The sequence below is a fragment of the Camarhynchus parvulus genome, chromosome 2 (genome assembly GCF_901933205.1).
Source record: "Camarhynchus parvulus chromosome 2, STF_HiC, whole genome shotgun sequence".
Lineage (NCBI taxonomy): Eukaryota > Metazoa > Chordata > Aves > Passeriformes > Thraupidae > Camarhynchus > Camarhynchus parvulus.
The window spans coordinates 3,308,382-3,325,639 of NC_044572.1; the positions used below are offsets into that span (position 1 = coordinate 3,308,382).

Consider the following 17,258-nt stretch of genomic DNA (forward strand, 5'->3'; position numbering starts at 1 on the left):
GTTCCTGCCCATTCCTTCTGCACCATGGCTGGGGCCCATGAGGCAGAGCCTGATCTAACTTCTGATCCCTCACTGCAAATACTTAAAACCACAGATGATTATATTATATTATATTATATTATATTATATTATATTATATTATATTATATTATATTATATTATATTATATTATATTATATTATATTATATTACATTATATTATATTATATTATATTATATTATATTATATTATATTATATTATATTATATTATATTATATTATATTATATTATATTACATTATATTATATTATATTACATTACATTACATTACATTACATTACATTACATTACATTACATTACATCATATTACATTATATTACATTGGATCATACTTGGTTATGGTCTCCTCTTATTGGGAAGCACAAGTGAGCCTTGAACTGCGTGAATTTATGCAGGATCTTGGCCAATACTCCAAAGAACCATTCAGTGGACTAAAAGGTTCCCTTTAAGGTGATTATTGACCCCAAAGGAAACTGAAACATCCAGTTTGCATCTGGACACTGACACGTTGATGTCTAAATTTCTAAATTTTGTCTTTAACAGACTCCACCTCACACCTGCCTTTGAAGTCACTAAAAGAGAGAAGATGGCTTTGGACTCAGGGTCTCCTACCAGCACACAGCACAAAGGAGGTTCTAACAGGAACACGAAGGGTAAACTGACTAATTACCTTAGGCTGGTGATTAACCACAGTGGGAGCTCACTTTTCCAGCTTACCCAGCCTGCATGAGGCATTCATAACCCATTGAGTGAAGTGTGTGGAATGTCACCCCCAAGGAAACATCCAGAGCTGAGCTCTCGTCCTTCCCTCTTTTCAGAGATGGTGGTGGAGAGGAGGACACCCTCAGGAAATTATTATCTTGTCCTCCATAGACATCCAAATTATGTCAGGCAGATTGCATTTAGTGCTGTCTGTGACTGTGAAAATAACCCGGAATAATCAGTTCACATTTACATTTTTAATGTCTGAGGTTGGGTGAGATGAGTACTGTTGTAGGGGGATGAGGCCTCTCTGCAGTCTCATTGGAGAAATTGGGAAAATCAAACTGAAAAGGCTGGAAAAAAGAGGTCCTTTTGGTGGGGAGGCCCTGGCACAGGGTGCCCAGAGAAGCTGTTGCTGCCCCTGGATCCCTGGAAGTGTCCAAGGCCAGGTTGGAAGGGGCTTGGTGCACCCTGGGGTAGTGGAAGGTGTCCCTGCCCATGGCAGGGGGTAGAATGAGATGAATTTTAAGATTCTTCCCAACCCAAATGTCTTAGGTTGTGAGATATGGCGGGGGGGATGTGTATTCTATTGCCATCTGTCAGAGGTGGGGCAGTTCTCTCCTGTCCATGGGGCAGTTTTTTCTTTATCTCTCCCACAGCCAACCCTCCCTCCAGGAGATCTCTGCTGTCCATGGCCACTGAGTGTCCCTGCAGGGCTGATCCAATTCCAGCATCCCATGGGGAGATGCTGCGCCCAGGGGAGGAGCCAAGCATTCCTCCCTGGATCCAATCTGAGCCTGGAGCAGCACAGCAGCCTTTGCCCCTGCATTGCCAGAGGAGCAGCTTTCTGCTGCCCTGCATTGCCAGAGGGAGCCCAGGCCCATCTGCAGCAGCCCTGGAGCTGCAGAGGAAAACTCCCCCCTTGTGCAGGATCCCTGCTCCAGCAGCAGCACAGCTGGCACTGCAGGAGGGCTGAGCCCCCATGGGATGGGGCTGTGCCACCCCCTGACACACAGGGGGCAGGGCAGGGTCTGACTCTGGCAGGGTTGCTCTGTATTACTGCATTTTTATTTTTCCCTAATAAAGAACTGTTATTCCTATTCCCATATCTTTGCCTGAGAGCCCCTTAATTTCAAAATTCTAATAATTCAGAAGGAGGGGGTTTACATTTTCCATTTCAAGGGAGGCTCCTGCCTTGAAGGCAGACACCTGTCTTTTCAAACCAAGACACCAAACCATCCTGGAATTCCATGACTCTCTCTTTTAAACATAAAAGAAGCAAACACCAGTATACACCAGTAACTAGACTTGTGTGTTGTTAAAAATATGCTATTCCTGTTTACCCAAATTCCATTTTATAGGCTCAGTCTATACCTAGGAGAAACATGAATATTTTCTTGGCCCTTGGAATGGAAACAAGCTTAGTTTTAAACCTGCATTTTAGTGAATAAAAATCAGGGTTGTTCTCCTCTTGGAAAAGAAACAGAATTGAAATCGAGTTGAAGTGGCCAGAGGAAAGCAAGAAAACCAATGAATAATACAATGCATAAAACAATTTCTGAGACAGGAACAGCTGGTCTGTCAACTCTTTAGAGACTATTAATAGGAATGAAGATTTCATTGTGTGTCACTGAGAAAAGCAACTTCCCTTAGGTTGGGAAAAATAACTTGCTTATTCTTGAATAAAATACAATGGAAGTAGAGAAGGCATCACTGACAGATTTGTTTTTTTCAATGCTGAAAGCATTAAAGGAGTTTATTTTTAAAATAATTAAATATGTTTGTGGAAGATGAGTACAAGTCAGACATGTTTTTCAAATTCACAAAGTGCTTTAGATACTTGGGTGAAATTAAGTTCACAGATCAAACAGGTAGGACAGAATTCACATAATCCAAGGGTCTGTAATTTTTGTCTTTATTTTGTGTCCCAGGTGTCCCTGGGGCCAGGCCAAGGAACAGTAACAGAATATAGGTACATATGGAGTCAGAGCCCCAGGACATGGCAGGAGTCAATTCTATCCAAGAAAAACAGTGAGGAGATAACACAGGGAGGGCTTACAGAGAACATCAGCTGGGCAAATTATCCTCATGCAGCTCCAGGCACTTGTCTGATATTTAGTGCCTTCCCTTTTTAGTTTCTCAAACCCAGCCTTTTGCCTTCAGTTGTTCGATTTTCCTGCTCTCACCCCTCTGTCTCAAACACCCCACAGAGATCACTGTCAGGAATAAAACCTGCAGCCTTTCTTTTATACCCTCCTTTTTCTAAAGACCGTGAAGTTTTGTTGTTAATTAAAGCCACAATATGTTTCTCAGTAACACCATGTTCTGCCTGAGCACTGAATTATGTACTCTCTGTAATTGCAGCCTCCTTCTCGTAATCCCAGGGCTTTTTGTTTTGCATCTTTAGTCAGATTTGTCAAAAGATTGTTTAGAAATGTCAATAAATTCACCTTTATGCTCTGGCTGATGGCTCATGCTGCACTATGGGGCTGGGGCACCCTATTTTCCAGCCTGAAGTGCTGCTGGAAAAAATTCAGGCGCATTTTAGGAAGATTTTTATTATGAAAAACCCATTTTCAGGTAACATATGGTATCGAAACCCCATCCCCCAGCTTCCACAAAGGTGCTCAGCAAATGTCAGGTAATTTTCATGAAATGGCATCAATTGATTCAGAATATCCATGAGTGGGATTAGGAGGAATCTCAGGTCTGTTGCCTCATTGATTAAGTTTCATACCAACACAATGGCTTGTTGTTGTTTAACAAGAGGAGGTTTTTATGCACATCTGTTGAATTCTGAGCCCAGGCTGATGTTGTGGAGCAGCAGGAAAACGAAGGTGATTCTTATATTTGATTAGTTATCCTGTCATTCTTGGTGAAAATAAAATAATAATGCTTAGTTAGAGGCAGTTGATCAGGCAAGGACCAATTTTGTGACAAAAAGTAGCAAAATGCATCAGAGCATATGAAAATATTATGATAAATAAATATGATGTTTTTTCCTGCATTTTTTTCATTATTGGAGCTTTGGGTGCATACAGAGAAAGAGCAAAGAGTAAAATGAATAAAGCAACTTAAAATGATGAATAGAAATTAGTTTTTAGACTAAATGAGGTTTTAAGGATCTGTTTAAAGTAATGAAGGGATGTGAGAAGATTGAGGAAATCAGAGACTTTAATGTAGGTGAGGTTTATAACATTAACTTCAGTGAGATGTTACAAAACCCCAATAAAAGCAGGCTTGATTTCCTTATTAGGATGGAAAAATATTCTTACAAGAGGAATTTCCAGGTAATTAATTTAAATCTCAAGGATGGGAATGTGGACTGCTTTTTTGATCAGCTGGAGATGAGATAGGAAAAGCAGATGGCGGAGAGAAAATGTATGAGAAAGCAAATATTGAGAGACCAGGTCTGCTCCATCAGGCAATGCTTTCTCCTGAAAACTGCTTGCAAATACTCATGCCAAAAAACTACTAAAAAAAAAAACAAAAACAAAAACAAAAATAAAAAGTGGTTCCCACTTGGGTTTGCTCCAAGCTGGTTGTGATGACCTAAAAACCCTCATTGAAGTGACCTTCAAGGTATTAAATAATAGAATCCAGGTGAAATATTGAAAGTTGGAATGCCACACATGTTCCTTCAGTGGCATTTTTGTGCTTACAGTGTGGCTCCTGAGAGCCTTTGAGACACAAATTCCCTTTGAAACACAAATTCCTGACCGTCAAATTTGAGTTGTGAGGGGAGAGGGTTGGGGCCAGAGCTCCATCCCCTCACCCAAATTATTCTGATATTCTCTGATCTTGGATATTTGAGTTGGTTGAATAAAGTTCAGCAGGGATTATGAACTGTTCCTGTCCTGGGGTGTTTGACAAGTCTGCACTTCGCATTTTTCTTTGCATTAAAAGTAGGAACTGCCTGGCAGCATGTGTTGCCTGCCTTGCAATAGGATCCTAAAATTTATTCCAGTGTGACATGAACCACCTTGCTGACTATTGAAAGTGGCCACAGTTTTATGCTGTCCATTACAGATGGGGGAAAAGTCAGAATCAGACCTAATTTTTAAAGTATTTTCTCACAAATCTGATGTTTGGAGTAACATCTGAGGCTATGCAGGTCAGGGATCAAGTGCCATTTTGCAGTAATGAAAGACAAACCTACAGAAAAGAGCAGATTAAATGAGAATTTGGTTACAAATGTTATCTATTGTATATCTGAAATATTTAGGTGGAGCTGGAAAACCAGACACAGGGCTTGTAGGAGAGCTGTACACCTATGGACAAAGCTGCAGAAATAATTATTTCTACTAATGGCATTGAATGCCTATTTTGGGATAAAATTAAGCCAGCCCTGAATCTCCTCTGACTGTACAGACCTCGTGTGCTTAACACTACTGGAAACTAATGAATGATAAACAGGATATGAAACAGCATTTCAGACTTATCAAGGAAAACTGCTTTTGCCATGTTCATAATTTTGGTTTTTGCAGGTCCTGAAAACATCTTGGTGCAATATTCAATGGGGCAAAAGCCAGAGCTGGTGCCTGAGCCCTAAGAGCCTGACGCAATTTTCTTTTTTTCCAAAAAAATCTAATCTGTAGGCAAGAAAAGCTTGAACTTTCTTAGTACCAAGAAATAAACCTAAACCCAAGACATCTTTGTGCCACAAGGGTCAAAAAGACCTTGTTCAAGTTGTGGAGGAAATTCTGTCATTGCACAAAATTCCCTGTCTGAGAGGAGGGGGATGCCAAAGCCCAGAAACTCCATCTCTGAGTCCCAAAGGGAATCCCACACTGCCAGACCTACTCAGGAAGCAGCCACAGTTTTATGTTATCCATTACAGACGGGGAAAAAGTCAAAATCAGACTTAATCTTTTTTTCCAAATCCTGGGCAAACCAGGAGGGGTGAATGCAGCACAGAGAATTCCTGCTTCCAGAACCACCCCAATACCCACACTGGTGTCCCAGCTCCCTGCTTTGCTTTTTTTCTGGGACATGTTCATCATTTTGCACCAGCCAGATGCATGGAGGTGAATCCAACATCCCTGGGGAATCGATTTCTCTGGGTCTGGATTGAAGGCACTTGAGACAGTAGTTCATGTTCAGACTCAGGTGTTTATTATTTCTTATCAGTAAAACAGTCTCACTGCTGGGATTCTGCAGCTTTTCATTAGAAGGCACAAAATGGCCAACAATCTCTTGTTCCAAGCTCTTTTAACACTAAACTGTCCAATTAGGAACTGACACCTGGATTATTTTCCCTTTTAACCCAATAACTGATCCCACAGAGCTGCAATGGGGACTTTTCTGCCCAATTACAAAATGCCACCCAAACCCATGGAGAAGGAGGAAGAAGGAGCATGAAGAAGAAACCCAGGATGACACCCTGTGCCCTCCATCTTGCTTCCATCCACAACACACTAAAAATCCCAAAATCTCAATTTCTCACCCAGTGACACACCTGCACTGCTCTCTATAATCTATTTCACACTTTTGCGGATTCCAGTCTGTCTTGAAGCCTGGGAAACTTTCTCCATGGATGAGGGTCAAAGTCAGTGCTGCCCTGGGGGTCAGGGCACCCCAGAGCAGACAAATATTCCCGATGCCCTGGAGGGTTTCCACACTGGAGAATCCTTTTCCCTCCGCTCCCATCCTGCGGTGGGGATGCTCCGGGAGCTTCGAGGCTCTCGGGGCGGGCCTTGGGCAGGTGGGGGCGGGCAGAGCCTCGGCTTTTGGCAGCATCACAACAGGCAGAGGCAGCGGCAGGAGCCGGCGGCTGCTGCGGAGGATGCGAACTTTGCGCTGGCTGCTGCTGCCGCTGGTGAGTGCGAACCGCTGGGGCGGGGGGAGCGCACATCTGGAGCCCGGCCACAGCTGGATGGCTCCGCAGCTGCCCCACTGCAGCCGGGGTGGGGGAAAGTCCGCAGGAGCTGGGTAACTTTTCTCCTAATGGGGAGCGGGCAGAAAGAAAGAAAAACAAGGAAAGGATTCACAAGAGAAATATAAAACGAGACAGAGATGTTAGAGGGAAGGAAATAAAAAATTATCCTCGAGTTAATGTGTTGACCGAGCTCGTTGCATGAAAATTTTCCAGCCTCAAGGTGCTGTTAATAGATGACTTTTCCATTCTTTAGAACTGCAGTTTGCAGAGGACAGAAGAGCATCCCCAAATCAGAATGGCTGTAGCAGGGCTTTAGACAGACAGAAGGGGACAGGTGGCTGTCCCAGCTGTCCTGAGAAAGGCAACTTTGCAGGACAAGGAGGATAGCTAGGAAGGAATAGTTCCTCCTGATGGATGGGGACTTTTACCTGTCTGAGAGGACAGGGATGTTTTCAGAGCTGGAGGTTTCTGAAATCACCAAGCAGGAGCATGAACTGTCTCGTGTCTGTGTGCTCTGAGGGCAGCAGGTGAGCCTGTGCCACTGGACATCAGGGAAGATGGATGAGCCCAGGGACACAATCCAGGCACAGCCATCCCTCCCTGATCTCCACACTCCACCCCTGCCCCTGCCTGGGATGCTTAACAAAAATTAGTGCAAATCCAAGCTCGGAAATGTCTCTTCTTTGCCCTCGATGCTCAGCCTGAGGGAAGAGTTTGGAACCTTTCCTCCGGGTGTAATTACCGGGGACTCGTTAATTCAAACTTTACTCATTTCACAGTGAGATGTTCAGCGTGGGCTGGGATTCAGCAGGCAAGACAGAGTCACCTTCCTAGGCAACATTCCATCTTGTCCTGGGAAAGCCAGATGGAGTGGGTGCTTCTCTAGGGCCTGCTTTCCTCTGTGAGAACTGTGAGAGCCTAAATGACAGACTGATGCTGGCCTTTCATTTCCAAACAGTGGGACATGGGATGTAAATTTTCACACCTGCACAACCCCCGGATCTTGTAGTTTCCTCTGTATTTACACAGATTTATGTACAAGGGATAGCTTGTGTGTCCTTGCAGTGCAAACCTCACCAGTGCAGCTGTTATCATGGGTAGTACTGCTCTTCCATGCAAAACCAGGCAGCCTAAAGGCTTAGACCGCTGCAGGTAAAGTGATTTTGGCATCTGGGCCAGCCTTTTCTACACCTAAAGGAGGCACAGCTCATTCTTGCAGCTGTCAGCAGAGTGGAGCTGATCCAAAGTGATGGATTGTGCACATCTGGGGGCTGCCATACATCATTTTAATATTGCAGCATATTGCAGCAGGCTGTGCCCATAACAAGAGAAATTCTGTGAACTGCATGATCTACACAGCTTTTGGCCTCAAAATGTGAACATCAGCTCCATGTCTGGTGGGAGGCAGCGCTCTGAATGTTCAGTGGGGTTTGTGTCTCAGTCTAGGTCTCCTTGCATGTTTAGTGGGTAAGGGAAGGCCTGAGACCCCTGGGATGTACTGAGGGAATAATCCCCTCCTGTTTCAAAGGATCATGTCTGAGCAGAGAAATAATTCCTGTATGGATTCTGCAAATAAGTCATTAATCAGATCTGAAAAGGAAGCAGAGGGCTAATCCTGAAAACTTCCTCTGTGGAGCTGGGCACTGCTACCTCCTGTCAGCTCCACAGGGGTGCATTTGTGCCTTGCAGAACAGAGTCCTTGACACTAAAAGAATTACCATTCACTGGTAAGTGACAGGGAACAGAGAGCAGAGGAGGCTGAAATGCCTAAAAATGGCTTTTTACGCCTTAAAGAGTTCAGAGTCTCAGGAAGCAGAGGACAAAGAGCAGAAAAGACTCTGCCTTCACTGCTCTCCCTGCTGTGCTAAACTGCTTTCCTCTCCAAACCCCCACATTTCCCATTTCTGGGAAGGGCTTTGGTCTGATCTAATGAATGGAGCTGAGGCTGGAAACACAGGTGGGTCACCCCTGAGCTGTACAATCCCTTCAGCAAATTACTGTGCTCATGGACACGGGGATCCAAACCCATGGCAAGATGCTGAGCTCCCAGTGAAACAAACCTGGGTGTCTCAATTTCTCTGTTTAGTTTGTGCTTTCTCTGCCAGCCTGGTCCCTCAGACCTTCAATTCTTCTCCATGGGGAGCTGGATGTGTGGAATAATCTGTTTTTAGGGTTTTTTTTTAAGCCTGGAGGGAGTTAATGAAGGGAGACAGGCTCCTGTACAGGCAGTCACTGTCCTCAAACAGGTGTCTGAGCAAAGTAGGAGGAATCCTTCCCTGGAACTGCTTGTCTCCTTTCACTGATCATTAAGGGAGGCTTGATGGGGGAATTTAGATTAATCATCTACAATTAACCGTCTAAAATTAGGAATCTGGTCTAAAGCTACTCATTGAGCCTTCTTCAGTATTGCTGGGAAGAGATGGAAACACGCCAAGAATACAGATCAATTAAATGAACTTGCTGTAGGACTTTGACTTCCAGGTTCCAGGAGTTTGGGATTAGATGACACAAATCCCACCTGCAGGCAAAAAAAAATGATACAGAAAAGGAGAAATTTCTCTTTAATTTACAGGGATACTTGCAATAGCAGAAAATGGGGATCCCCAGTTATTAGTGTTCTGTTATTCTTCAAGCATTAGTAATAATTAAGTGCTCTACTCAATTAAGAAGAGGAGTGATAAATTAATTTTTCTCAAGGTAATACTAATTACACAACATTCATAAACAAGATAAATTAGTATGGCTGTGTTGTCTCATAAAGAATACCTATGAGTGAATGAATATAATGATATACATGGATAAATATGCATAGCAAGTGCTGTTCTCTGTAAGGTCATGCAGTTAAACACAGTCATATAAATACAGTCCAATCCACAGAGGAGCATTCAAGAATTGCTTCAGTGTCTTGAAAACAATATTGAAAATATGTAAATATGTTCCTCTAAATGACTGTGAGGCAATCAGTGTCTCAGCTTCCCTTCTTCCACAGGTAATCGAGTTAGAGAGAGAAAACAAACACAGAAAATATCCTCTAGGTAGTCATTTTCAGCCAAAAAGACTCGTGAAATAATCTACTTAACTGACTGAAGAGAAGGATTGGAAATGAGCCTTTAGCTTGGGGGTTGGAAGCTCCTGGGCTCAGGATGGTGTCAGAGCTGGAGGCTGAGGGCAGGACTTTGTGTGAGAGCCGAATTCACAGCTGGGCACTGGAGTTCTGTCACTGCCGGGCTCACCTGGTGCTTTCCAGAGCCCACAGTGTCAATCATGGCTTGGGGATGGTGGAAGAAACCTAGATGGATGCAATTGAGCTTGTAAGAATTGAGTTGATTTTTTTTTACTGCTTAAGAAATCTTTATTTTTTTTTACAGTTTCTTGTTTTCTGACAGAGCACAGCATTACACACATGGCGTTATAAATATCCCAGAATTACTCACAGGCCAGGGCTTGGACAGGAAGGTTTTTAGGGCAGTGCCTGGGAATGTGGCTGTGAAATGGACAGGAGCTCCTGGAGCTCAGGGTGGGCTCCAGATCCCTCCAAAGCACATGTGACAATTGGCTTCAGTGCCCTGCACTTCCCAGTCTCAAAGATTTTTAATTAGCACTTGGCTTTTTGGGGAGTTTAGCAGATGGAAGGTTTAGACACATTCAACAGACTGGGAAGTTTATGAAAAAGGCTGAGGTTTTCTTTGTCTGTTATTCAACCTGTCTTCTTTTTTACCATGAATCTTCCTCCATCCTAAAAGCCGTTCCCGTTAAAATCTCACTGAAAAAATGTGTGTATTTCAAATGTCCTGATTCTCCTGCCTGATGTCTTTGGCAATCCTGGCCAACTTTCAGGACTAACAAAACACCTCATTCCACCCTTAAAAATGGGGATGCAGGAGTTGTCTTTGCTGTGCTTTTCTGTATTCTAAAATACCAGGTGAGTTTTAATCCTCCAGGGTGGGAGTCTGTGTGTGACATGAATGGCAGACAACTCTGTGTGAGGGAGAACTAAAATATTCAGGCATCAGAGTCTTATCAGAAGAACTGGGAAAGCACAGACAGAGGGAACTGGGAGTAGAGGATTAATTTCAGAGCATATCTGAGATGGGATCTGGGTGAATGCAAGCTGAGGAGGCAGAAAGAGCAGTGATGAATATTCTCAGTCAATGATTTATGTACTTGATGTAAAACCCATTTGTGAGGCTTTAGGATTGCAGGGCATGGGAAGCTGAAACAGATCACTGGAAAGAGCCTTCAAGTTCTTGAAGCCCCCTCATCTTGTCAATGAATTCAGCCAATTCTTCGAGCTTTGATTAATTTTCAAGAAAGACTGAGTGTTACTGCTGGCTCTTTGATCCCCTGGAATTGCTTTTTCAATGGTGAATAATATATTCAGTGCCCAGCTTTGAAGCACTTCCCTGATTTTCAGAGAGCATAGAAAATGTCCCTACTTTTCCCCAAGTGGGCTAATGGACTTCTTAATGAGTGAAGATCTGTCTTTTGTGTGACATCTAAATTACAGTTTTTCTACCCCCACAGCAGCTTAGGGACACCATTTTTGAATGGACTCTCAGGAAAGATTGCTTTTAATTAAATTGCGCTAAGTGTGGCATGAAGATGTTGCTAGAAACACTCCTCCCAGTGCTTGCTGAATTTCCTGTTGTCCAACATAAGTATATCTAAGCCCAAAGTGCCATTACTTTGATTTTTCTGTGTAGATTTGGGGAAATAAATAAACTATCATGGAACAGAGGAAATAGAAAACAATGTTATACTACTCTCAGTGAATAAGCCACTTAAGGTTTCAGTGCAATAACCTTACAAGATATGAAGAAAACGAAGTCTAAAATTAAATGCAAGCCCAACATCTGTCTCTCTAAACTGTCTCGGGTTTTTAGCATGTTCATGGTTGTCATAGGCGATTTTTTAGTGTTCACTGTGTTCCAGGCAAGATTGTTTTCATGGTAAGGACTAGAAATCAAAATACCCCTGTGAACTTTGACTCAAACTGGTCAGTAACATTCAATCCAGTAAAAAAACCCCTCTGTGCTATGATGCTCAGGAATGCAAAGCTCAATTCCTTGAAGAGTGTCCACAACATTTCCTAAAATTTCAAAGTTTTATGTGTGAATCTTGGAATGAAAGCACCCCACTGTGATTTTGAGTGAGAGTCAGGCCAAGTTACTGCTGAGATGCTGGGAAATATTGATCCAAGGAATAACATCTTAAATCAGCCTCTTACACTTCTTGTTGTGGCATAGAACACTGTGCCACATTGGATTTGTCTGCCTCAGAAAGCTCTGCTCTGCTTTGGTTCCTAAATTTTCCTTTTTTATAGTGAGCAGGAGCTACTTTTTCCCTACTTAAGCCAACTTTTTGGCAGATGCCTCCCAAATTGCCATAAAATGTCCCTGCACCAAATGCAGAGCTCCTGCTTTTTTAGAAAGCCCCATCACACAACACTTGCAGGCAGATCAGGGCAAAAACTTTTCACTCAAGGCGCTGTGAGATTAATAACAGAACATAAGCCATAGACAACAAATCACAAGTAATGCTCTGCCCACAAGGCTTTTCTTTAACTGTACAATGGTTTTATGTCTTTGTTTTTCTCAAAGCCTGAGGAAAACCAACGAATTGAAGCATCATCACTGCTCTTGTATATGTGTAATATTTTTTCTTTTTTTCCTGTCCAACAGTAGGATTACTTTGAGTGAGGCTGTATGTTTATAAATTAATAACACCAGCCCTGTTTTGGCTTCTGTTGGGATAGCCTGTAGCTTACATCTAAAATAGGGCTTGATGTTGATTTTGAAACCCTGAAGTGTCAGTGATATTTAATTGTGGTGGTTCCAGTTGTGGCTTTCTCTGGGTCTGGACTGAAGGCCCTTGAGACAGTAGTTCATATTGGGACTCAAGTGTTTATTATTTCTTATCAGTAAAACAGTCTCACTGCTGGGAGTTCAGCAGCTTTTCATCAGAAGGCACAAAATGGCCAACAATCTCTTGTTCCAAGGTCTTTTAAGACTAAACTATCCAATTAAGAACTGACACCTGGATTATTTTCTCTTTTAACCCAATAACTGATCCCACAGAGCTGCAATGGGGACTTTTCTGCCCAATTACAAAATGCCACCCAAACCCATGGAGAAGAAGGAAGAAGAAGCATGAAGAAGAAACCCAGGATGACACCCTGTGCCCTCCATCTTGCTTCCATCCACAACACACTAAAAATCCCAAAACCTCTATTTCTCACCAAGTGACACACCTGCACTGCTCTCTATAATCTATTTCACACTTTTGTGGATTCCAGTCTATCTTGAAGTCTGGGAAACTTTCTCCATGGATGAGGGTCAAAGTCAGTGCTGCCCTGGGGGTCAGGGCACCCCAGAGCAGACAGAGAAATATTCCCAGTGCCCTGGGTTTCCACATTTAATATTTAATGTCCTTGGTCTGTGATAATATTTCTGGGCTCCTGTGGTTGTAGCCCTGCCCACCCCAAATCCAGAACCCAGAAGGAAACAAATCTGAACCAATGATTAATTGCTCTACCTGTGAGTGTCAGTGGGATTTACTGCAGTACCACAGTGGGTATCAAAGAATCCCAGAATGGGCTGAGTTGGAAGGTGTTGGGGAAGATGAAACAGGAAAACCTTATGAATATGATTGCCTGGCAAAAGATTTTGAGAATATAGAAACTATAAGTGAGATTGAAATGAAAGCAAGCTTTGAGATACCTCAGTTACTGAACAACTGGAAAACAATGGTGTGGCTGGCTGAAGGAAATCCCCTTTTGATGAAACAACACCCTCTGCTTGCAGACAGGTCCAAGGGTCAGAGCAGACCCCACTAGCTTGGCAGAAGGGGCCCAAAGAGGAGTTTTTAGGGTTTAAAATGTAACACAGTATGGTAATATAATGATTCTTATAGGCTGCATGTAAATGCTATAGGATTTGTATCTTGTACTAGATTGGTTAGTGGGAATTAGAATATTCAGCACAGAAGATTTATTGTGTTGTAACAGGAACCTCACGTTCTCTCATCCTCTTTACCATGCTCTTGCCTTCTTTCTCTTTACCACTCTCTTTAGAAGGGACCTTAAAGATCAGCCCGTTCCAACCCCAACATCTTCCACTATCCCAGGGTGCTCCAAGCCCTGTCCTCCTCTCAGGTTTTGTGTTGCTGAAATGGTTCCTGAAGTATTAGAGTCTTTTTTCCCAGCCCCGTGACTGAAGAAGAAGTGGAGATTGCTCAGCTCTGTTTTTAAATGTTGTTTATTTTCTCTTATCTATAACATTCTTTCTCTGACCTGCTGAGGTCTATCCAGCAGGTCAGTCCATGGCATACTGACCGCCCTTGGGGCAGTGTCAGTTTTTTATACTAGAAACTGCGTGTACTTTATTTACTATACTTTTCTAATACCTATTACCTATGTTAGACAGTCCGTCTCTACCTTAAACTAATGTAGAAGTGTCACCATCGCAGCAGAAGATGGAGGACAAGAAGAAGAAGAAGAAAGACAGGATACACTCAGATTTTTCTATTTTGCTTCTTGAACCCCCATTCTCAATCTCTAAAATTCTACTTTTTCACCCTGTGATAAATTCACTATCATTCTATTCAAACCCTTGTGGCTTGTAAATCTTCGCACAAAGTTGGTAATTTTTTTAAGGGTTAAAATTGAAGGCACAGGTGTTTTTGACTCCGTGCCAAGGTCTCTGAGCCCCCTGCCACAGTCTTGAGTCCTCCAGGGCAGCCAGAGGAATGTCCTGGGCTCTGACACTTAGCCTGGTCTTGGACACTTCCAGGGGCATTCCCAGCTTCTCTGGGCACCCTGTGCCAGCACCTCCCCAGCCTCTGGGTATCACTACCAGTGGATCAGGATTTCCAAAAGAAATCATCAATTTTTTTTTCTTCCGATGATTTATCACCAGATAAATTTCATAGGCAGGACTACCTGGACCTCTTTTAGCAATTCCTCTGTCGTGTATAAAACCAAGGCAGTACCACCTTCCTAGAGGTGGGGTATGAGCTTCCCCAGCCATTGCAGATGAAGAACTCCATTCTTCCAAGAGCTCTGATGAATAATGGTGACTGAAGCTCTGGTACAGCAGGTGTGGATTCACCAGGGAGAGAAGACAGGAGGTGCAGCCTGCTTTGAGCAGCAGGAGTCTGGCACACTCCCTCAGTGTCCCTCATTCCACCTGCCTGTGTCTCTCAGACTGACTTCTGGAGAAAACATAACTCTTCCCCCTCTGATTTTTTTTTGAGAACTTACTCTGTGTGTTTCTGGGATTCCCAGCTTTTCTGGCACGAGGTGGGAGTTTATTTATCCCATCACTCCTCAGTGCTTTTTTCCTAAGACATTGCAAATTTTGTGGTTTGTTTTGCATTTTGGGCTATGTCTTTTACCATAACCTTTTCACAGAGGACTCAGTCTAGATGGCAGAGCATCATCTCAAATTGTCACGACTTTTAAACTCCAAACCTAAGAATATTCCAAATACAAAATTATCACTGTAACAGAATCCAGGAATCCCAGGAAGTAGAGGAATGGCATTTTTTCCTGTCCAGCTGAATCCACCTTTATGAACTGAAATACTGAGAGATTTATGGAGCAATTATTTTGTTACTTCTACTCAGAGAATTCATTTGTTATGTGGGCAAACTGCAAAGTGCAATGTCTGTTTAAATGTAAAGTAATGAGCAGGGATCCTATTAATACCTGAAAATTTTCATTTCAGAATTGAGTTACTCTAGTTGAAGAGCAAAAAGTACTATTTTAAGTCACTCATGCTGATTTATAAAATGTATTTTGAATTACCCACTGGAGTAATATAAGGCATAAAAAAGCACAATGTCTTAACTTCTTTTCAAGCAGTGCCCCTAATCCTCTTTCTGTTCTAATATTAGCATGGATGAACCATCTCTGGGGCCTCATAATTAAGACAAGTCTGCCTATGCTACTTTAAAACTCAAATGTAGGCAGAATTTTTAGAGGTTTTTAAAGATGAAGTTGTGCTCTAATTTTTGCCCCTTGGCAGATATTATTGCTGAGATGGAATAGTCTGCATAACTTCCAGTAATGTTTCTGTGGAAGCTGAAAGAAATCTTGGTTGCTCTGCTGACTGAAAACATTTTGAAAGCCAATAAATCAGTTTTCTGAGATTGAAAAGGCAATATAGATGTGATGTTTGCATCTGCACTGACTTTTTAAAGTCATTAGAGGTTAAAAGGGCCTACAGTCTTCCTCAAAAATATATTGAAAAGTCTTCAGTCCATTATTTTTCCATTAAAATCCCTGTTAACTGAGCCCCTGGCTTTGTCTTAAATAGCATAGGTCAGAACGAAGCAAGCAACAAAACAAAAAAAGAGAATTTTTATTCCATATAAGACTCCCTATGTCTTGAAGATCCCAATATTTGGTCCAGTATCCAGTTCTCTGAGTACAGTTCAGTGGCTTTCTTTACTCAGTTTAATTCAGTTTCCTAAAGGTGTAGAAGCATTTGAGACATCAAATAACACAGTTGAGATTTCAAATAATGCACTTGAGACTTCTACACAAGGCTGACATAATTAATGCAGAATCTACACAAGAGGGCTGAGATACCTTCAAACATCCCAACCATTTCTGGACTGTGGGTTACATCTGAGGGATGTTTTACATCTGGGGGACTGAGACATCCTTGAAATTCCCAAGGACTGCAAAAGATGAGATAAATCAAGTGTAGGCACTGGCATGTAGTTTCTGTCTCAGGATTTCTTTGCCTTTGCAGGGGAAGCTGTTTTGGGGTTGTGTAGGTTATTAAGAACATTTAATTGAGAAGATTAATGATAATGTAATTAAGAGCATTAAGAACATCTCGCAATCACGGGAGTGATGACACAGGAGTACAAGGGAAACCTTCTGGAGGGGGAGATGGAGGTCAAGCAAAATACATGGCAATAAATGGGACTAAATATCTGTAACTAAGAGGATGAATTTAAACTCTATTCAACAACTGCTGTCTAGAAATCCACTTAACTGTTTAAATGTGCCCTTACCTATAAGAGAAAAAAAAAATTCCTTAAGATTCCCAGTCAAATAATTAATTTTTTTTCTCATTTCTTCATCTGTTAAAATGGAAGCAACTCCTTGGTCTAAAGTGTGTGCAACATCCTTGGATAACACATTTATAGAATTTTTCAGTCATTCAGATAAAATTATGGCCAAGACGAGCATTCTTTAAATAAACTTATTTAATTTTAGTTGGTTTATAGAGAGGAAATATTTCTGTGGTCAGGCTGTATTTAAGTTTGAAGAACTTGATGTGAATAATCCCGCAGCTGGTGGATTCATCCAGTTTTGGCCAGTTGGTGAAATATATGAACGTCCAAAAACTGTGAACATTTAAGTTTTGTGGAAAACAACAGCAATGGAAAGGGGATAAAAATATCCAGATTGGAGAAGAGGCGCTGAATATGTTCTATTTGTAAAAAAAAATAAAGCAACTCAACTTCAGCTGGAGTTTTCGCATTCATAGACCTCAAGATAGAAACCATGAGGTACAAACTGGCTTTTCTCGTTCTGATAATCACAGAAGTTCTTCCTTTTTCTTTTTCTCTTTTTGTTTTTTTTTTGGTGGATTTTTTCTTTTATTTTATTTTTCTTTCG

The 17,258-nt window shown here is 42.1% G+C and overlaps 1 protein-coding gene across 1 annotated transcript in view; it reads left to right on the forward strand.

Annotated features, from left to right (window-relative positions):
* Positions 1-6,405: 6,405 nt before the first annotated feature.
* Positions 6,406-17,258, forward strand: part of LOC115901093 (vasoactive intestinal polypeptide receptor 1-like) — a 29,523-nt gene continuing 18,670 nt past the window's right edge. The window contains exon 1 of the mRNA XM_030943418.1: positions 6,406-6,675. Within this exon, the coding sequence (XP_030799278.1) occupies positions 6,406-6,675 (270 nt within the window). The remainder of the gene's footprint in view (positions 6,676-17,258) is intronic.